The 22492-nt window shown below is 38.1% G+C and overlaps 3 protein-coding genes across 4 annotated transcripts; all 3 read right to left on the reverse strand.

Moving 5' to 3' along the window:
• Positions 1–3617: 3617 nt before the first annotated feature.
• On the reverse strand, positions 3618–4723 carry LOC108959542 (pentatricopeptide repeat-containing protein At5g46460, mitochondrial). Its single transcript, XM_018873310.2, is given in 2 exon segments — positions 3618–4318; positions 4321–4723. Coding segments are annotated over 2 exon segments (1104 nt in total).
• A 1216-nt stretch (positions 4724–5939) lies between these two features.
• On the reverse strand, positions 5940–15945 carry LOC104445106 (tRNA-specific adenosine deaminase TAD2). Of its 2 annotated transcripts, none has more exons than XM_018874385.2 (9): positions 15872–15945; positions 12490–12775; positions 11122–11159; positions 10931–10997; positions 9800–9959; positions 9615–9711; positions 8370–8473; positions 6992–7089; positions 5940–6189 (listed from the first exon to the last, which is right to left on the reverse strand). In XM_018874385.2, the coding sequence occupies exons 2-8, from the start codon at positions 12565–12567 to the stop codon at positions 7052–7054; spliced, it is 582 nt and encodes a 193-aa protein (XP_018729930.2). In that variant the 5' UTR covers positions 12568–12775; positions 15872–15945; the 3' UTR covers positions 5940–6189; positions 6992–7051. The 2 variants fall into 2 exon arrangements, with proteins under 2 accessions (XP_018729930.2, XP_039168368.1); XM_039312434.1 differs by lacking the exon at positions 15872–15945 and adding an exon at positions 14402–15147.
• A 3116-nt stretch (positions 15946–19061) lies between these two features.
• Positions 19062–21032, reverse strand: LOC120293280. The gene is made up of 3 exons (XM_039312343.1): positions 20800–21032; positions 19862–20302; positions 19062–19752 (listed from the first exon to the last, which is right to left on the reverse strand). The coding sequence occupies exons 2-3, from the start codon at positions 20184–20186 to the stop codon at positions 19748–19750; spliced, it is 330 nt and encodes a 109-aa protein (XP_039168277.1). The 5' UTR covers positions 20187–20302; positions 20800–21032; the 3' UTR covers positions 19062–19747.
• Between the last annotated feature and the right edge of the window lie 1460 nt (positions 21033–22492).

A 22492-nucleotide genomic window follows, 5' to 3' on the forward strand; every position in this document is an offset into this window, starting at 1 on the left:
CTTTTCCTCACTGCAATTATTCGGTCTGCTCCGCATGCTTTTCCCCACTCGGTCTATTCCCACGTGCTTTTCCGCAGTGCAATTATTCGGTCTGTTTCCACATGCTTTTCCCCACTGCAATTATTTTGTCTTCGATCTTCTTCGCTCGATGTCCTAGGTGCTTTTCACGACCAAAGTCCAATCTTGGAGGCTGTTACATGCGTCTAATAAGTAAGAAATTATTAAATGAAAAGTATATATATGGTAAACTAAACCTAAATCCAAAAAGTTGAAGAGACTCTCGTGAAGTCCGGCATTTTTAATGGTTCAAATTCAATTTAGTTTATAGACTAAGTTCACTCAATAATTTTTCTAGATAAATAACCATGCCATTACTTCTCAACTATCATTTTGACAATTCGATGGAAATAATACCACTTGTCTAATCTCAATATGCTAAATCTCCTCTATTGAAAGGATGGACATCACATAGGACCCACCTTATCTAATGTGTACGATCCAATCATCCTTTCTAAATCGAAATCATTAAATGAATTTGCGAAATGAGAGGATCATCATATGTTGCTAGCGGATAAGATTTTTAGCGATGCTCCTAATCCCTTGATCGCAATAGATGATCTCGTGGGCAAAGAATGAGTTCTAATTCTCATGATCTATTTAAAGGTGTAATAGGATTTTGCGTAGCGAGTACCTCAAAAATTGAACTTAACCCATGGAAGATTATAAATTCTCATTATAAATTCTCAACTTGAAATTTTTTGTCATCAAATCCAAGTCAAGTTCAAACGTTTTGAGTGTACTATCGGTCCAGTTGTGCATTGAACAAAGTTTTCTTCACCATGAGACAAGGCATCTTCTTTTTCTCTTAGCACCAAAAGAAAACAAGAGTGATGACTTTTAAGTCAAGCCTATGAAATTTTTCTGAAGTGGAGGGAAAAAGTTACCAACTTTACTAGTTAAAGGAATGACGACACTTTGAGATAGTCATGAAGAATGTGAATGCCCATAAGACAACTGGGATGTCACCTTTTGACATGAGCTTCTTCAAACTTGTTTCTTCCTTATACTTGGTGATACACCATGCACCGAATTTAATATACCATCGTGTTTGATAGGAAATTTCTCATTCTTCACTATAAATACCATACAAATTATTTGATAGTTAATTTCACAACCGAAGAACTATAGCCTTGCTGTCTCCGATAGCAATGTATCAAATTCTCACCTACCACCTTGCGTTCAAGTCCCTTAACATTGCCCAAATCTCCTCTCACACGTTCTCTACTTCATTCATCCGAATAATGGTATTACTCGTATACAACACTTACCCCCTCCAACCAAAAGAATTACGTTTGAACCTCAGGACAAGGTCCTTATAATCACCGGTTTTAGTTTATGGGTATTATTACCGTGAGTAACACTTATCCTCTCTTGTGAAAAGATTCGCTTGAGAACCTCTACAATCATCGGTCTCTCCCCTCCCAAAAACCATATATGGAAGCCATCATATAAATTCTCTTGGCAAAAGAATTGCGTGCAAGCCTCAGGACAAGTCCTCTACAATCACAGCTCTCTTCCCCTCCCAAAATCATATTTGGAATTTTTGTGTAAATCAAGTTATCTTGAATCTTAATTATCATGAAGACGTGACAACAAAGAAAAAGAGACCACGAGTTTATAAAATATTTTCCAAAATCAACCTATCCACAATTGATGTTAGTTTATAATACCTTTTTCTCAAGACCACTTGTATATATGTTTTTTGACACTAACGATGTATGCTATAGTTATCAAAAGAAAATTCTAAAAATGCATATTGTTGTTGAATCCAAGTCAAATATGAACGTCTTGAGCATATTGTCAGTCCTGCTGCCCACTTAACAAGGTTTCCTTCACCATGAGGAACAACGTCTTCTTTTTCTCTTAGCACCAAAAAAAAAAAAAAAGAGTGACGACTTTTAAGTCAATCCAATGAAATTTTTCCAAAGTGGAGGGAAAAAGTTTCCAGCTTTTCTTTTTCTCTTAGCACCACAAAAAAGGAAAAAAAAAAAGAGTGACGACTTTTAAGTCAATCCAATGAAATTTTTCCAAAGTCGAGGGAAAAAGTTTCCAGCTTTACTAGTGGAATGATGCTTTGAGATAGTCATGAAGATTGTGAACAGCTAGGAGATAATTGGGAGACAAGGCTTCCAGCTTTGTTATGATGAAAAGGTTAGGCTAACAATGGTAAGGAAAAGCATTAACACCAAGCCGGATCTATAAAGTTGTACATTTAATAGTTCATTGTCATGGACTCATGGTGGTCTTCAATTACTTTTGCATTCTTTAGTATTTGCCTTGCACGAGGGTTTAAAATTTTCTCAACGGATACAAGTACTTCTCTCTTTGCAATTATTATTGAAGGCACCTCATTTTTTACCAATGTTTGACCATGCAAACTATTCTCGGATAGCACTTGCTCCGGTAGAAAATTTCTTGATTTCAAATGTGTCGTAGCCTTGAGTGTTGGAAAAAAGAGTTCTTTGAAATTATGATCAATTGGTGTAATTGGATTGTGCTCTACAAGAACAAAAATGCTCAATTTGCGCGCACCAAATTGCAAGATAACAGATATCACAACTTTTAACCACAACCATCTGATCTTGACAGTGTCAAGAAAATTGTGATTTCCCAGATTAAGTGATGAACTAAGGTATATCTAGTCACAACTAAAGCCCTGAGAATTAGGTTAATCAGAATTTCAATGAGAAAGATATTGTGACTTTTCACCATGACCATTCTTTCAACAAAGTTTGCGGAAATCCATGATCCCGACACTTTTCCAAATATCGGACATAATTTTCAAAAAATTCAGGTCATGAGCTTTCTGTGAATGTGAATAACGGGTGAATAACGGGTGAATTGGCCAGAAAAGAAATGATGGGTCAAAGTTCGGACAAATATAAAAATAGAATAAGTGATTTTTCAAAACAAAAAAAAATGGAAAATTTGTTCCAAGTGGTGGCACTCCTAACAAGCAAATGTCGCATGGCGTTTGCAGCGCCAGGCCCACGCCCCACACTGAGGGCCCTGTACAATATCCCGATGACGGTGTGCAGTGGCCCAATGGCCTTCAGTAAGGCCCGAGGTCCCTTATGCAGCATTATCCTCTACATATACAACTTCATATATAGATAATGTCAACACCACGATGTCCGTGCTATTGAAGAATTTTCTTATTCTACATACAGAGAACAAGATACTGAGTGGGAAAGTCTTAGACTTAAAAGAACCTTTAAATGTTGGTGAACAAGCGAGGGACATGGGATCATCGAGGTGATTAGACAGACCTAATAGAAGGAGAACAACTTTGGTAATATGAGTGCATCAATATGCTTGGAAGGACCTAAGTATAGAAGATGAACAGATTGAGATTAGGTGAAATCGCCAAGTTTGGATGTATCGCGTTGTGAATGAAGTTTACATTATTACATAATAGATAGTACTCCAAGTACCTAGAAACAAAGACCCAACTCCAAATCAATTCGATTCAAATTCTAATTGATTATCATGGGAGATATTCAGCGAAACTCTCGAGCAGCACTTGCCCATGCCTTTGTTACTAAAGGGTGACTGCACTATGATTTGGGCCTATAGGTAATTACATGAAGTGTGATCTCGTCTAGTTGTACCAGTCGGTATATCATTTGGCTAAACAACTCCATAGCCCACATCCCTTGGCCATGTTGTGCACAACCGCAAGTAGTGGCATTCTAGGTGACAATGTTCTTCTCCCTGAGTCTTTTGAACGGTACAACAGCATCATCAACGGCTCCACCCTTATTATACATCACTACAAGAGAATTGCCAACAAATACATCACTTCCCAATTGCAACTTTACAGTTGACGCATGGACCTCCTTACCTCAATCTAGAGACTCTAAACTACAGCAAGAATTTAAAGCGCTTACAAAAGAAGATTGATTAGGAAGAACACTTGTTCTCATCATGTCACTGAACACCTCCAGGCCATCTTCATGCCTACTATTCAAGCCATAACCAATTAGAATAGCCGTACATATGACCACATTCCTATGCACTGCTTCATTGAAGACTTGGGTTGCTTTCTCAATCCACTTGCAGTTAGCGTAGAACGTGATAAGAGAAGCACGTACAAATACGCTAAGGCAAAATCCTGACTTGAAAGCATGACCATGAATCTGCACACCAAGAGGCAAAGACAATGCATTTGCACAGGCACTCAATGCACACGTCAAAGTACTCGGATTGGGCACAACACCAGACTTGAACATTCTCTCAAATACAATTAAAGCTTCTTACTCTTACCGTTTTGGTCAAGCCCACCAATCATTGAAGTCCATGAAATCACATTCCGAGATGGCATTTGCTCAAACAATTTCACAGCATCGTTCACCCTCGCATTCTCACAATACCCATGAAGCATCGTATTCGACGCAGTGAGATCTCTTATGGGCATCTATCTAAAAAATACCCCAGCCCGCTCAACCTGTCCAAATCGAAAGAACCCATCTATCATCGTCGTCAACAAAACAACACGTGGTTCGGGCATTTCATCAAAAAGCTCTTCCGCCGCCGTCAAGTCCCCGCAGTCTAGGCAGCCTTTGATCATCATGTTCCAGCAAATTGCATCTCTCACGGGCATTTCGTAGAACAGTTACGGAGCGTCGTCAAGGCGGCTAGTTCGCACGCGACCCACGATCATCTTCGTGAACGAACGAACATCTGGGCATTGAAATATGTCCAGAACCTCCCGAGTTTCACCTGGGTTGTCGTTCCTAAGGTGTCCAGAGACTGCGGGACCGTCACAGGTCGCATGACTCGCACGTCTAAAGAAGCGCTTGGAGAGTTGGGAGCAGCTTTCGGATGAACCAAGCCACGAAGAAGGGAATGAATGTGGGCAAGACACACGGGATGTTATCTCGTGAAATTGTAAAAATTATTGGATGATCAAGGCTGATATAACAAAGGCATTTAATTTGGTAAATTGAGATTTTCGGCTGACGTTTTGAGGAGAGTTTTTATTTCTTTATTTCTAATTTTTATTTCAAAAATAAAAATGTAGAAAATGTAATGGTTGGAACATAAAAACAAGATAGGAGGAAAAGTGGTGGTTCTAATTTTGGAAAACATGAGATTGAAGTGCTTTGGATATTTTTAAGGAGGAGTTTTTCTTAACCCATTTGTAAATATAGGTTCATAAAAGGATGAGACTAAAGATTTATTTGAGATATAGAAAAATGAAATTACATTACTAAATGGATTTATATTCTAAACTTATTTTCAAAAACAAAAAATAGATCTGTTCAGATTTACAATAACTATCATCCCGAATATACTTAAACAATTTGTGCATGACTTTGTGATATTCATCAGGGGTGTTAAACAATCATTTGTTGGACATCTTCAATAATTCCATATATTTTACAGCATCTCTAGATGGAAACTGAATCCTGAAAAAATAGTTATTCTTGTTTTTTCATATGAGGATGGATACAATGCAGAGTTGCTTCAATTTAGCGGTTTTAAAAGTGGAAAATCGTCTATAAAGTTTCAAGGTCGACCCCAACTGACCAAGTTTGTTATTATTTATAGCTGGATAAACGCTTATTGTCAAATTTTTGCTATGTCAAAGAAGTCAACATGAAATGCTCAGCATTTGTGTAGAGGGTCAGAGAATACTTATGGGGCCAATGTTGCTTGAAAAGAGTTTCGATTGCCTAGGATTGGAGTCTCGTCTCTTGGAACATAACATGTACACTCAAGAGGATACGGTACTGGTGAGGCACGGCACAGCCCGACATGCTTAGGCCTGTGGCTGGACACTAGCCCATTAGGTCGCCGACCGTTAGAGATCACGCATGATACAGACTAGAATTAAGAAGTTCAGACACATCAATAGCATGCCTAGAATTACCTCAGAGTTCGAAAGCTTATAATATATAAATAAATAAATAATATTACAGAATAGGTTGATGACAAAAATTAACATCAAAAAAGTGATGCCTACACAGGGATTTACCACAAATTATCTTACAATATGATAATCAGGTTAAAGCATTAAATGGACTTGTGATCACTGCTGCAACCGTCAGTAAACACATGAACATCAGGGCAAAGACTGATCCGGACATGCATCAAGCTTTCTTTATCAGGTCCCTTGATGAAATCCTGTAATTGGAAAAGCAGTAAATGGCACATGCATTGTCAGTCAGAGTGCACTAAATCATTTGAAGACACTAGAATTCTAGATGTTTAACTACATCCTCATACCATAAATGGAATGCTAATCCTCGTAAATGCTACTCGCAGGGATCTTGCTACTTAAAGAGCTGTCTGACCACACTATGATTATGCAACTTTTTAAGATCTTGAGACAACATAATAACCATTAACTGTTGCTGAGATCACGCACAAAACAGCAGAGAATCTTATTATGCCAGAATCTGCACCAATGATCTCACATCCAGATTTGCACTATACATGTAGAATACAAATAATCACCAAACTATAGTTTAATAGTTATTTTCCGATGAGTTCACCTTAAGAATGGGACCTACCTTGAACTGCAAGTTTGACTTTAGGTTATAGTCAAGGATGAACTGACAGGATTTAAGAACAATGAACAAAATAACCAGAACAAACCAAGAATCAGGAAGAAGAGCAAGGATGTTGTCTAACTTCATCTTTAAAACCTTATCAGTGCCTCATTTCATTGACAAACACCATACAAGGGAATTTACAGCTGAAGGAATACTCAAAAGTCGCATGAGCATCATATCATACCGCCACAGCAAGCAACATTGCCACAGTGCCCTAATCCGTGCCATTCCATTGCTAACAGGCTATAATACAGAAAGGCCACATCATGCAGTCCACTAGTTATATGCACAAGTAACCGATAATCATTCCATCTCTACATGATGTACTTGATGTTCAGAAAAGCAAGGAATCATAAGTTCAAAGGTCTTACCTAGTAGTGCAAAGGCATGAGAAGATTCAACAGGAAGAATCAATGCACGTAGATCTAATTTTAAGCCTGAGTAACCCGTGACCTGTGAGGCTTTGGAGCTGAAAATCAAATATTAACATTCAGCATACATATATATAAACAAATCATAGATACCACAATGTCATAAATTAAAAATGAATGGGAAAGGAGGGTAACAAATGAGGAGAAATAATACTTCATGTAACAAGGTTCAACAAAACAAAGAAAAAAAAAATGAAACAGCTAGATTTTATCATTGCAAAGAAAAATTATTTAACCATATTTTCTGTATGTAATGAGTTTCCAAAGTGCGCTAATTATTGCAGAGGCATAAAAAAGTTATGGTCCAATCGGTCTCTTGAAATACTTGCAATTGAAGAGCAGAAATTGGACAATTGCTCGACAAGAACCTTATATGCTTAGTAATTCACTATAGGGATCAAGGAAGAAGATATTTCTCTCTAACAAGTCCAACCGATGGATTATCAACTATTGAGATACTGCACTTCGTCTTTTTCCTTAACCAAGGACATGACATCCCATTTTTCAAATGGCAATCTGGCTAGGTCTACCAAGTCTAGAGGAAGCTACATGTGATAGCAGGGAATCTGAAAATTAGCCCAAAAAAAGAAAAACTGGGTATCTGAAACTCTAGCTTTTGTTTACTGGACCAATTCTACACCTTCATAGCAATCATTATAGGGCTGAACACCACCCCAGTCAGACAACTGTACTCAGTGTCAGTCTGGATAAGTGTATGCACCATGTCAAAATGAGCACTCTTAAGCACCTTATCCTTGATGGAGAAAACTTTTGAATGGGTTCTCATCCAACCAATGACCCACTAGTTCTATGGTTGCAACTTCACTAGCCCTTAGTCATCACAAAACATTCCATTGGGCCAGCTTGAGAGAGAGAGAGTTGTTCAGCAAGATCTGCAATCACCGAAAGCCCCAGCTACGGTACTTTCTATAGCTGGTTGAGAGAATTGATTGAAAAGTAGAAGTAAAAAGAGGCTTCCTGAATTCTTCTTAACCATTATGGAAGGGGATCAGTGCTAGGAAGACCGCCATATTAGGCTCTGAAAGAAGAATTTTCCTTAAAGGGTCTTTCAAGGAGATGTTGCCAGCAAGCAGAATGCTCAACTTCATTGATCGATAAAGAAAACTTTCGTTCAAAAGTAGAATTTCTCTATTATGCTCATAGAAGCCTCTTAAAATGTACATTTAACTATGGGTCTACTGAAAATAAACTACCATTTCCCTTAGGTTATATAATTTAAATAGGTGCAAACTGCAGTATAATAACATTCTTTCAAACAAAAATTTCAACGGTTAAAATGGTAGATCACAAATTATACCATTAGGGTTTCCTTGTTCATAAAAATCTCGCAGAAGAGAGACGGCTTCTGATGCCATTATTCCTCCACAACATTTGAAACCCTTTGATCCACAATTCCCAATGCTGCAAAAGAAAAAAGTTGGAAAACATTTTATAAATCAGGCAGATGCATCACAGAATGCTTTTGACTCTATCAAACGAAACATAATCATAAATTTCAAGCTCCAAAATTATGATACTTTGTGTTTTTTTTTCCCTCCCTTAACTTCTTGTTTAGATGCATCCTTGGTACATCTCTTGCTTCTTCCCTAGTACTTGAGCTTGCTCTTTCAAAACTAACACTTTGAAAGAAAAAAAAAATGTCCATAATCTAGATTAGCTACTTCATGTACTGCTCAAATCACAATGAAAAAGATCCTGTTTTCACTACGTTTTAACTTTTATGTCAACAAAGTCGGAGTAAAAAGTTGATGAGCTCAGAACAAGCTTAGGAAACATGAAATGTTAGCACATTACAGCATCAGACAGACGAAAAATCGTGCAGGAAACACAAACCATACCCCACAATTTAGCAGGCACATGCTCTCATGTATGCAAGAAGAGACAATTGCAACTATTAGACAAGAAAAGAGATTTCTTAATCAAGTACGTTGCCCATGGCATATCAGAAAGCATAAATTTTCTCATAGTTAGAATATCATACTTCCTTCAAGATACTGTATTTCTCGATTTAAACATGATAGCATTAAAATACATCAAAGAATCTCACTGCAGTGAAAAAAATCAGGAAGAAGAAATGAAGAAACAAGGGGGGAGAGGGAAAAGGAAAAAATAAACTAATGTTAGCTTAACTTGTAGCACTGCCCAGAACTATAAACTTTTAAGGGCAAATAAAGAATATGAAAATGTCTAAGAAGTCACAAAGAATTTAAGAAAAAGGAAACAAAGTGGAAAAAGAAAGAATAAATATAAACTTGACTCCTTGATGCTTCCAGAAACACCACTTTCTTCCATTTAGATGAAGGAAAGAATAGAAAATATGGAAAATTAGTTCCATAAACCTCCATTTATTTTAATGGTTATGTGTTACAATACTCGATGTGCAACAGCTTACAGAATCACTATGAACCCACATCCATCAGTTTTCAACATAAGGAATCAGACACCTCCAGTAAGCTTTAATTGTCAATTGTCATATGTCACAATTTCAAAGTAAAGCTATGTAGATACAACACCAACGACAAAAACAAGTTCAGAAACTGACCTAATGCCTGCCTCAGAGCTACTTGAATGCAATGACAGTATTGAGCCACAGCCTCCAAATTTATCATTTGCACAGCCATAGTATACTTCCTTTATACCTAAAAAGGGTAACAGTCATCCAATCATTTATAAATAAACAAATTTTAGCAGAGTTCAATTTTATTTCAATATGATCAACAGATATACCAATGATCGATAATGCCGCTGCACACATTATGCATGGTTCACATGTCACATAAAGGGAGCATGCTGAAAACTTCTCCGCAACTTCTGCAGCTGTAAATCCAGTCCTCTGCCACTGTATAATAAGAACATCAAGAGCTTCCATCTCTGCATGTCTTGTTGCCTATGAAAGCGAAAGGAGAAAAACAAAGCAAGCATATCAAACTTAGGAGCTTTGTCAGAGAGACAGTTGCTCATAGTGTAGTTTCAACATAAATTTTGGAAATGCATTTCATGAGAAATATGTTTTCTCCATCAAGTTAACTGATTAAGAATATATATAAGATTGATCAAGGCATACATTAAGTCAACAAGTTTTGCTCTACTTGAAGTTACTGAGAATCTCCCAAAGAAAAAGGGGTTTTATTGGATCAGCCACCTCCACCACTTCTAACAGTATTTTTAAATATACCCCTCTAGCAAAATGCCTTTGTTTTTATTAAGCTCCACAAGATGTTAACAGGGCCATAAATTTTTCACATCAACTATCCACAAAATCATCTAAGTAATGTATTGTCACCTCATGACTATAAATGATTAAAGAAATATACTATTAGATAAGAGATGATCTCTACCAGAAACCAGGCTTAAACTAGTTGTGTAAACAGCCATTGTATGAAGAACTCTGCCCATGGAGCAGAATTTTATATCTTAAAAGGCAATACAATGGTCACAATGCATTTTTAGACCACATAAGTATAACAAAAGTCTAGCTACATATGGCTTTAGAGAACAATGTTAGGAACTTCACAAAAGCAGATAAAGACCGTTATATGGTTACAGACACAGCACAATGGCAAACGAAAAAACGTAAAACATTGTGCATAATAAAGCAAGATTATTGTTATTGTTAGCCGCAGCCATATTTTATGAAGAGTATTGGGAACAAAAGCCCTTCCAGCCAAATTATAAATGGAAAATTCAACTTATTAACAGATTTGACCAGATATATTATTTTATTATCTAATAAGGGAGAAACATAAAATGATTGACAATAAACTACAAGTGGATAAATCGTGGGTATCAATTTGGAACAATAACAAAGTGCTTGGCCAAAATCTATATAAGTGAGTGGAGAAGCAATGATAAACATACATTTGGTGTCTCGTTAGTCCGGTTTCTTCCTGCTGCAATAACGTTCCCATCCTCAACAATCACACAGCTGTTTAGTCAAAGAGTCCAATCTGAAATCATTCACTAATTAAGACTGAAATACTAATCATCTTAATTAGAAAATAAAGTAACATATATGAAATGCACCTGGTTACTAAAAACCAGTGTCTTACCCAACTGGAACTTCAAGGCTGTCCAACGCAAGCTTTGCCTTATATAAGAAAAGAAATAGATCTTGTTACTTGTTAGGAGAAAAAAATATGAGAATAAGAGTCAGAATTCTCTCATGCATGCATGCATACAAAAGGCAAATTCAAGAGGAAATCTGCATCACATTGCCAGCAGTAAAAATATTTCAGTATCATTATGCAGCTACCAATGTAACAAATGCATGTTTAATAGTTATATGATCCAGATCTTGCAGGTCCTGTGTAATATAATGGTCACTAACTTCCAAGAGATGATCATCACCACGTGGTCATCCTGTAATACAGATGCAAATCCCACCTAACAGTTAAACAGACATGGCTCTAACAACAGCACAGCAAAAATAAAAACCAATTTGAGAAACTACATGTTGCTCATTCCAGTGTGTCCTATCATGGGTACCTCGGAGGCTTTTCTTTCATTAATGAGGTTTCACTCAAACATTCAAGAAGCTTCCTGGAGTTTTAGCTTCTGGGTCATTTTCCATTACAAATGTTATGGCATATATGGATAAAGAGAGATCCCTAAAACTGTTGTGAAGCCCTCGTAAATCAGAATTGACAATCAGCTTCTTGTGATTTTGTCTCTATTCCACTGAATAACTTATGTAAACTCTGTGTTTCTCGTGATTTTTTCATTTTCCATATCCACACCATTGGGCCAAAGATAATAACCTCCTAACCAGTTATCCATCGGTACAACTGATGTTCACATTATTCTCGCGCTCCAAGTAAAATTGGTTTTAAATTCTCCCAAGGTGCTAAAGTCAAATGGTGGTAAAAGGACTAAATGTCAAGCAACACTTCCTGGTCAGCTCCTTCATTCCTCTCTGGTTTTGCCTCTTCAAGTGCCTCATGAAACCTAACACAGAGTCCTATCCCAATGGTCAAAGCCTCCAACAATTCAACTGTCCTGGCAAACCGATCACCCACTGCATATCTTTATGATAGGTACATACTACACATTCACAAGATGCCTCAAAAGCACCTAAACCCATCCATCCCTCCCTCCCAACCTACAGCACCTGGATCTGCCTTGCTTGTTTTTCCTTTAAACCTAGACTTTCACCTACTTCTTTCAATAAATTGCCACCTATGAAAAGAAAGAAAGAAAACCTATACTTCTAGGGATTGTCGCTGATTTTGCAGCATGTAATGTTGATACCAATGGATGCCCTACCAAGCATCCAGAAACACTTCTTCAACATCTCTTGTCCAAATTCAACTATACATTCTTCAAGTTCCCATGGAATTATAGCACCAAACGAATCGGACTCAAACTTCAGCTCAAGTATTACATCAACTCAATACAATTCAGCTGTGCCAGGCAGTTACCTGATCTATAGCAAGCTGCATAAAACCCAGGATCTCAGGAGAGAATCGGTCACTTGAAGCTATGTTATCAGTTTCCATGGCTTCAGTTGGTGGCAGTGGTCCGTTGCCTCCACTCACCGGTCTCCGTCACCTTCAGTTTGCTAGGCTGTTCTAGGAAGAAGAACTTCTTCTATTCGTCGACTCCTTTGGCAGGTGGCAATCTTCCACTCATCAAAGCTCACTAGAGTCGGATGAAAGGCAAGCAATCGTGATATTGAAAGTGGCGTCGATGGAGTTCAAAGTTTGCCTATGGTGAAGGAAAGGAAGGAGCTTAGAACTTATCAAAGAAAGAAGGTGGAGAGAGAATTAAAAACAAAGAAAATAAATATATAGAAGAAAGAATTTCAGAAATTTATTTTAGTTCTACTTATTTGAGGATATATACTTAACGATGGTTAAGGTGAATTAGTGAAAAAGATAAAAAGGTTCAAGAAGATGCACGCGTGCATAATTAGGTGGTTGTCCATAGATGCAAATGGGTAATTATTTATGAAGTAGGTGGTCCTTAAAGACCAATTATATTTCTAATATGATGAAATGGCAGTTTGGAAAGACAAAACTCGATTTTGACTTAGGCTCTGTTTGTTTGAAGGAAAATATTTTAACAGAAAACTTCTTTTGTCCATTCTTTATTGTTTGGTGTGGGAAAATAAGCTGTTCAAAGAAAAATGACTTCAGTCATCCAGAAAATACCAAGTTTAAAAATAAGGAAAACGACTTCCTAAATTTAAAGGTGGAAGTCATTTTCCAAAAAAACATGGAGCACTATCCGTACCCAAGTGTTTTAACAGATGACCAGGTAAAAAATGGATATTTTGGACTATACGCACTCGAGTGAGCATGCTCATTCACTAGGAGGCCACAGAATTCTCCAGATAAAACTAGCATAAACTGCTCAAATGGGAAAATCGTGTTTCCATGTGATTCGCAGCCTGATATAGAGTCTCAGTTGATGCACCAACCTAGCAGTACGTCAACGCACGCCAATGCAAAATTCGATCATGGACTCAGAGGTCCACAGCCTGACAAGCCCTCTTACTAACTGAGTCCAGAGCAGGAATAAAGCAGGACAATTGCAGGTACAGAATCTATAATTCTGTGCTTGTTTAAGGTCCTCTCTACATCATCTCTAATTCACTGTTGTCATCTGTAGTATACATTCGCAAAGATGCTTATCCAGTGAGATATCCGATGCACTTTTCTCTGGGCAATTTTAATGAGCACCTGGCGGGCTGATTGTAGCAACCACTGTGATTACACATACCCTCCAAGATCTAGCCATCTCCCCATTGAACCAATCCCACAAAACAAATCGAAATGCCCTTAACATCCTAAAATCAAAATCCCAGAATCAGAGTAAATTTCTCTGTCAGTCTGTAGTTTGGGAAAAAAAAAGAGCGGCAGCTAAGCGCAGGGAATGATCATTATGTAAAAGGGCCTGAGAAGCTTAGACATTTATGGGATCCCCAAGATCAGAATGACAAACAACAAGAAGAACGACAAATTTACCCAAAAAAAAGGTCCTTTCTACATCATATCTAATATACTGCTGTCATCATTAGCATATATTCGCAAAAAGATGCTTATCCAGTGAGATGTTCAACACAATTTTCTCTGGGAAATTTTAACGAGCACTTGGCGTGCTAATCATAGCAACCTCTACAATTACACATACCCTTCCAATTTTAGCCATCTCCCATAGAACTAATCCCACAAAAACAAATCGAAACGCCCCCAACATCCGAAAATCAAAATCCCAGAATCAGGGTAAATTTCTCTATCGATCCATTGTTTAGAAAAAAAAGTGGCAGCTAAATCACAGGAAAGACTATCATATAAAAGGGCCTAAGAAGCTTAACATTTATGGGCTCACCAAGATCAGAATGACAAAGAACGACGAAGGAGATCCAACTCATCAAGGACCGCTAGCGACAAAAGAGAGAAGGAAGACGCTACTTGCAGCGCTCGATTCTGTGAAGCAGAGTAATGGCACGGCACAGAGGAGAGTCGCACTGTGAAAAAGAAAACTTTCACTTCAAAGGCAATGCAATTTTCTCGATATTCTGCATGGCCAACTTTTATGTGGCGATCAGACTAGGGCTGTCAATGGGTCAGGTGGGGTCGGGTTTTGACGTTATCCAACCCGACCCGAATCATAAGGCAATGTGTTCCAACCTGAATCGACCCGACCCGAAAAGCATAATATCCAAAGCAATAATTGGGGTCAGGTTGGTTCGGGTTTCAGGTTTACGCTTTTTTTCTATTTTCTTTTTCCCCTTCTCGCCTTTTCTTTATCGTCGAACAAATTTCCCATTGGGTTCCTCTGCTAGTTTTAAGAGATCAACTCAACCAAATTTTGAAGCATCACAATACTACATAGCATGCCTAGGAACTAGATTTATTTGTTAATTATCTATAAGCACATACTGTCAACAATTTATTAAAAAAACAAAAAATAGAAGAATCATTCCAAATTTCCTTTCTAACACTGTGAAATCATCCCTTATTCAGCTCCATCTGGAAAAGGTTAAGCTTATTTACTGACACACTTCCATAGTAAAATGAGACCCAGAGGTCAAACAAGATGAGATTCAAATTCAACTGTGAAAGTGATCACTGGGTAACTTTTTGAGCTTGAAATTCAGCTCTGCTTCCATGATGTTTTCGAACATTCTTTCAAATTAGAAGTACATATACAGCAAACAAGATCCAAAGCTTTTCTTGCCATGAGCCCTTCGTTCCACAATTGACATTTGGCACTAGTCCCACAATTTTATCATTCTATTTCCATTATCTGCAAATGTTGCCTATTCAAAGTTGGGATAGAATAACCCTTTTGAAGCATCAGGATCACACTTTTTAAAAGCGTACAACAACATTGACAGCAAATGCATGCACTTTCAACAAAGTTCAGACAGTATCATAAGTTCTCCTCTTTCCAAAAGACCCCATTGTGGAATGTACGACTTCTCTAACCAAATCAAGACCCTGTTCTGATTGGTTTTTTCGCAGAGGAAAGCAAGATTAGTGAACAGAACGGAGAAAGAGAGAGGAAAGGAGAGATGGTCTAACAGCTATTCTCCCAGAAACCACATAAAAAGCAAACACAGAATGATCACCCGTGAAGAACACACGGAGTTCCAAGCAAAGCACCGTGAGATTCCATGTCGCTCTCTCGTCACAAACATTGGACAGAAAAACAGAGCAAGCTCCGAGCTTTCCAACGAAAGCCCGAAAATTAGGACGAAGGGCGACGAGAAAACGAAAACCCAGAAGAAGGGAAAAAAAAAAAGGGAAGAGAGGGCGGTGCCTGTAATAACGATTGTAAGGCGAGACGATGTACCACCAGAGCTTGATTCCCTGGCTGCAAATTGGGGACGAAGATGGCTCGAAAGAGGAGTGATGGGCGAAGATCTTTGCGAAGCGAAACCCTAGAATGCGAGAGCCAAGAAGAGGGCGGCGGCGGAGTCGACGGCAGCGGCAGCGGGAGTCGATGAGCGGAGAAGGCACAATCGCCGACGGCGGTGGAGTCAACGAGAGGAGACAGCGAGAAGGCAGAGTCGTCGGGGTCTGATGTGTTCGGCTTTGGGTGTGGAGTTTTTTTTTGTGTTTGGTTGAGATGAGAACATGTTTGTTTCATTGTTCAAAGTAAATAACGTATTCACGGCCAAACAATGTTTCAATCTTAACCCGACCGAAAATATGTTTATTTGCTTGTTTTATAATCGTTATCCAAACAATATTAAGACCCAAAATACGTACTCAACTTATTTTATGTTCAGTTGGTGTTTGGATTGTGTTGGTCGGGTTGGATTGGGTTTAGGACACCCCTAATCAAAACCGATTACTTTAAATTTTTTTTTTGGTAAGAACCCGATTACTTTAAGTTGATAGGCCTAATACCTAAGAACCTTTAATTTTAGTTCTTATCCCAATTCCACCTTTTATCTCATAAAAACTTCTAATTTTCAATCATGTCCAACTTTCTATCCTAACCATTTTTGTCTCATAAAATACTCTCAACTTTAGGTTCAATCCTATTCATACTCTAAACTTTTTTCTGTATCATAAAAAAACCATCAACTTTAGGTCCAATTTAATTCCACCCTAATTTTTTTTTTTAGCTTGTAAAAATATCAAATTTAGATCTAGTTTCAATTTCACTTTAATTTTTTTCTCATAAAATATCGCCAACTTTTACTTGAATCTCCAATCTACTCTCCATTAACCCTCCATCCAAATCACCCTTGGTGCTCTTGTAGTCATCAAATGTTCCATCTCTCACGCTTGGGACATTGACAAAGCTTGTACTTTGAAGTTTTTTCATTTATCAATTGTCAATGAGAAATTTTGGATGGATGATTAATATAGGTAGATTTGACTCAAATAAAAGTTTTGTGATTTTCTATAAGACTATAAATATTTTAGGGTAACATTTGGGACAAGACCTAAAGTTAGGGTTTTTCATAAGACTAAAAATATTTGTGGTAGAATTGGGATTAAACCTAAAATTGAAGTTATTTTATAAGATAAAAGGTAAAATGGGGATAAATGTTAAAGTTGAAGGTTTATCAAGGTATTAGGTGTACCAACGAGAGTTGAATTGTGATTATCTTAATGAAAAATAATATTTTTATATAATAAAATGATGTGACGTCTATGTTTTTATCATCAAATTTTTTTATTTTTTTACACTAAATGAAAAAGTAGACAAACCGGCTTGATTCGCAATTTGAAAATTTTGAAATTAGAAGTTTGACCTAATATGCAATATCATCTTTAGATTTTTAATTTATTTAATACAATCCATGAACTTTTAGTACATGCTCAATTTACTCCCTAAACTATATAAAAATTAATGTTGTCCTTTCATTAATCGTGTAAATCGAATTTGCTGATTTTTCTTCGAATTTGATATGTCGAAACAAAAGAAAAAAATTGTTACATGTGGATTATATACATAAGATATTATACTCTTATTAAAATATAATAGTCCTTTTAATTTGTTCAATTTGCAAAAATAATCATCAATGTCAATTGCTAACATGGATTATTATATCCCTGAATTAAGTTGAATATCTTACGTGGATAATCCATGTATCACCTTATTATTTTATATGCCATTCAATTGACCTGATTAAAAGCCAAATAAACAAATTCTGTTAACTTAAATTAATGGAATAATAATATTAAATATCTTATGCGGATAATCCACATTAACCTTTGTTTTTTTTATCTACCATTCAACCAACCCAATTAAAAGCCAAATCAGCAAATTACGTTAACTTAAATTAATGAAAGAATAATATTTAATATTTTCACATAGCCTAAGAATTAGATTGAATATTTACTAAAAGTTCAAAAACAACATTGTCCATCGGACCAAAGTTTAGAAATCATTTAAGTAATATCTTTAGGAAACTATCTTATTCTTTGCATATTTTCATTTGCTCGATGTTTAATTATGTAAGGATTTCAACCAAGTTGTGGTAGAATTTATGAGGTAAATACACTCCACCATTGGTTACTAGGATTAATATCATCCAAAACCACAAACTATGCCTATTGTAGAACCAACACCGCAAATTCATAATCTATTTCTATAATGACTGATACAAGTTTGGAGTTTTAATGATAAGAGACAACAGAAAAATTGGAGTATTGATATCACAATTGGCAAACTCCATAATATAAATTTGGGGTTTTTGAGATATTGATGTCATTGTAAGTATAATTTAAAATTTTATATTGTATTTTCTCCTTTTTCTGAATGTATTTAATTACTTTTCTTAAAATTGGTTATGAAAATTGAGGTGTTCCGCATGAAATGGAGGCTACAGACACATTCTTGAATAATCTTTCACTAACAAGGTAGTTACTTTTATCCTTCCCTTCCCCTATCAATTACTTCTTCCCTATAAAATATCTGAATTCTTCTATGTTTTCTCAGGCAATCGAGCTACAAAAAAAATAGTTAAAATTGGGTGAAATTGTCGAAGTTGATGATAGAAAAAATTCGCAAAATGGTCAAAAGTGAAATCGTTCAGCGAAAAATCACAGTGGCAATTCAAGCACTGGAACTTCGAGTATACAGCACACCAGTACTTCACATATACCGAGTCTCTTTTCCAGGGGAAAACATCACAACCTTTGAAACACCATATAGAACAAAATGGTACGAAAAGCGCTTCGCGTGCACGAGGACTAAGCATCATAACATCCAAATCACGTGAAAAGATCACACCATCCTCTAATTTTCTGACCACCTGCATCCCTATTCCCCGGACACTTACCAGTGTAAGGGATCGAAACCATCAAACTAACAAACTGTTGGTTCTTTTGTTGGGTGTAAGGGATCGAAATCATCAAACTAACAAAACGTCGGTTCTTTTGTTACTGTCTTTCAACGGAACCGATTCCAGTTCTCTCCTGCATCCTAAATGACAAATGTAAGGAATCAAACTTGAGAGCTCACGTTCAGAGGAAGCTCCGACAGATCTGTTGATCAGAATCGACAGAAGGAAAGCCACGTATGTTTCAATGAAGTCTGTCATTCCCTTTGGCCAACATATACACGGTTGTTACAAGGAATGGCGAACAAGGTAATCCAAACCAATCAAAACATGAATAGGTGAAAGTTCATTCTGCATGAACAAATAATCTAAGAGTGACTGAGTATAGAACTGCTCCTGAGCCGTAGCAAACTGCTGCTGCTAACTTCTCGGTTCAAGTACTTTAACGTCGTTTGCTGTGACTCGCAGTCTTAAAGCAAGAAAAGGGAACTGAGAGGAACTCCTCAGTCCCGCATACAACAGACCTTGAGTAATTTCACAATGACCGAGCTAAGTACCCAGTTATTTAGATAGGAAAGATGTAAGTATCCGGAAGTAACAGCTAAATTTATAGAAAGAGGGAATGCAATATGAGTATGGTCAAGTTCTTCGGCACTAGCCTAGCCTCAACGGATACAATTGAGGCCTCAAAGAGTTGAGACACTCCTCGATAAGCATGTGAATACTGCTATACTACAATGCCTTGCTTCTACAGCTATAGAATGCAATGGATAGCTCTTCTTTGCCATGGAACCATCATACCAATTTTCCAGGATACGGGAAAATGAAAACCTGAAAATTATGTCCTGGATCCAGTTATGAGATCGAGCAATCCACAGAAATTCATCCATGAAGTCCTCCGCACCACCGTTGGAATCATCGGTACCTCAGGCTGCAGAGCAAAATGCAACAATTTATTAAGTGACTTCCATTTCCAATGCATAAAATTCAAAATGGGTCATGAAATTGGGGCTACACTTGATCAAAAACAAGCGAAGTACCGGCTTCTCTGCCGAATTCGCCATGGGCAAAGTCTCGCTCTCCATTGCAGAATTCCTTTGCAGCCTTAAGCCTTTCGATGGAGACGCTTGTGCCCTCCGACTCTTCCTCGGTTTCCTCCTTCTCAACAATCTCAACTGTAAGAATACCGTTAGACTTTAACTCACTTCCTAGGCCATCGTTTTCTTTGCCGACAGCTTCCTCAACATCCCTCCGCTCAATCCGTAAATCATCTCCGGCTTCCATTTCGTCACCAATCTGAACAGCCGCATTTGGCTCTAGAGGCTTGTCCGTAGATGCATGCGGGAAGGGTCGGCGATTCTCCATTCTTCAAACCTCCTTGCCCTCATCGAACGAGTGAGGGTGGTCCTCAGATGTCGGGGAATTACTCTGGACACCGCCATCACTATCCTTCTCGTTCTCATTCATCAGATCACCATTTTCTAATCCCAAAAAGTACCCCAAGATAAGGAAACGAATTAATGAAAGAAATCACCGAATATCCAACCCCACAACCAAAACAAAAACCCAAAAAAAAACTCAGCATCACAGGTTTAAAGGGTCACGAGCTAAATCAAGATTTGAAAATTTTGAAAGATAAGCCATCAGATAAGCCATCACTCATCAGATCACCATTTTCTAATCCCAAAAAGTACCCCAAGATAAGGAAACGAATTAACGAAAGAAATCACCGAATATCCAACCCCACAACCAAAACAAAAACCCAAAAAAACTCAGCATCACAGGTTTAAAGGGTCACGAGCTAAATCAAGATTTGAAAATTTTCGAAAGATAAGCCATCAGATCAGCCACACGCAGAGACAAATGCATGAACATCTAGCAAAACCAAACGACATTGGCGAGTACCCACCAAACGAAATTCACAGGAAAAAGAGAAGGCGAGAGGTGAACGATGCAATTGATGATAGAGCGAGATCACCGTGAGAGTTGCTGGCGACGTGGCTCTCCAGCTCCTTCTTCTTTCTTCCTGGCGGCTTTCCTCTCTTAGCAGCAGAAGCCATGATGGACACTGCCTCAAATCTCGCAGCCTACTCTCTCTCTCTCTCTCTGGGAATGTCTGTATGTCTGTGTGCGAAGAAAACAGGGAAGTTTTCGTGAATACAATGAAGGAAGGTTTTATAAAGAGAGAGTAGGTGGAAAGGCAGGTGGGAGACGAGACCGTAGGAGTGGCACTTGCTGAAGCTTGTCGTGTGCGCGTGTGAATTTTCAAACCCTTTCCCTCCGCTCCTCTCCGAAAGCATCCGATGTTTCCCACGTAACGATGGCGTCGGCTTGGTTTCCTGGAAAGTATTTTAGGTGTTTTATCACACGCGACTCATGCGATAAATTGACCAATTGCATAATCGGCGTCATCTTCATCTGATCTTAACGCTTAGATCCTGTTTAGTAACCGGTCAATTCTTGACTGATTTTGTATTCTTTTTGTTTTTTAGAATAAAAACAAAAATAAGTTTGTTTAGTAACATCGATTAATTTTTATTCCTAAAAATAAATTTGGAGTAAAATTAAGAAATAAATTAAAGTTATTTATTTGTTCCCGAAAATAATTTAAGAATCAAGCAATTTTCTTTTCTTTTCATTATTTTCTTCTTCCTCCTCCTCTAGTCGATCACCGGCCCTTGGCAAGGCGGGGCAAGCTTGGCTTATCAAACTCTCTCAAATGCTCAAAAACTTGTCCAGAAGATAATTAGAAAAAAAAAATTTGTACGTGAAATTATTTATGAAAACAAAATTGTTACCAAATAGACTTTAAATTTTAGAATATTAACTCTTGATTAACTTTTTACCCCGCGTGACATTGTCGCTTGGTAGAACCATCACATGAAAAATCTTCTCACTTATACTGTTTGCTTTGGAGGGGCCACGCATTTACCTCGATGTTCAACAACTTTAAACTTTAAATTTGTTACAGCTTTTAATCATCTACCTTGAATTTTCAATTTTTTCATAATTAAAAACATAGGAAAAGTAAGGGCATGTTTGGTAACCATCCAAACAAGTGCCAAATTCCGATTTTGTTCCTAACCGCCGCCTAGAATCGCGTTTTAAATTTTTTTCCCTGAATAGATTGGAAATAATGTAATCAAGAATAAAAAGTTGATTCTTGTTCTAACGAATTTGAGAATCAAAATCAATAAATTTTCTTCTTCCCTTCCCATCTCGCGTACCGCCATCCACCACGCCCGCTACCGTCCGCCGTCCGCCACCGCCGGCCGCGCCGTCCGCCGGTCCGGCGAGCTCGCTGGAGGCTTGCCGTACTGGGGGAGCGAGTCCGCGAGCTCGCCAGGATGGGTAGGGGCCGGGCGAGCTCGTGATGCCCACCTGGGTGGCTAGGCGAGGCTCGTGCCCCCGCCGCAGCCGGCAGCCTCGCCCAACCCCGACGAGGTCGGCCCGGCCACCTGGTGGGGGCTCGGCCTCGCGAGATCCGGCCTCGCCCGAGCCTCGGGCGGGCAGGCGAGCCCGCCCGCTGGCCGTGAGCCGGCCGACGAGGGCCCGCCGCTGGTGGCAGGGCGACGCTCCAGGAGGAGGTCGCCTACGTAAGAAGAAGAAGAAGATGAGAAAAAGAAAAGAAAAAGGAAAAAAAAAGAAAAAGAAAAGAAAAAAAGGAAAAT

This window comes from Eucalyptus grandis, chromosome 5, assembly GCF_016545825.1.
Source record: "Eucalyptus grandis isolate ANBG69807.140 chromosome 5, ASM1654582v1, whole genome shotgun sequence".
NCBI classification, from domain to species: domain Eukaryota; kingdom Viridiplantae; phylum Streptophyta; class Magnoliopsida; order Myrtales; family Myrtaceae; genus Eucalyptus; species Eucalyptus grandis.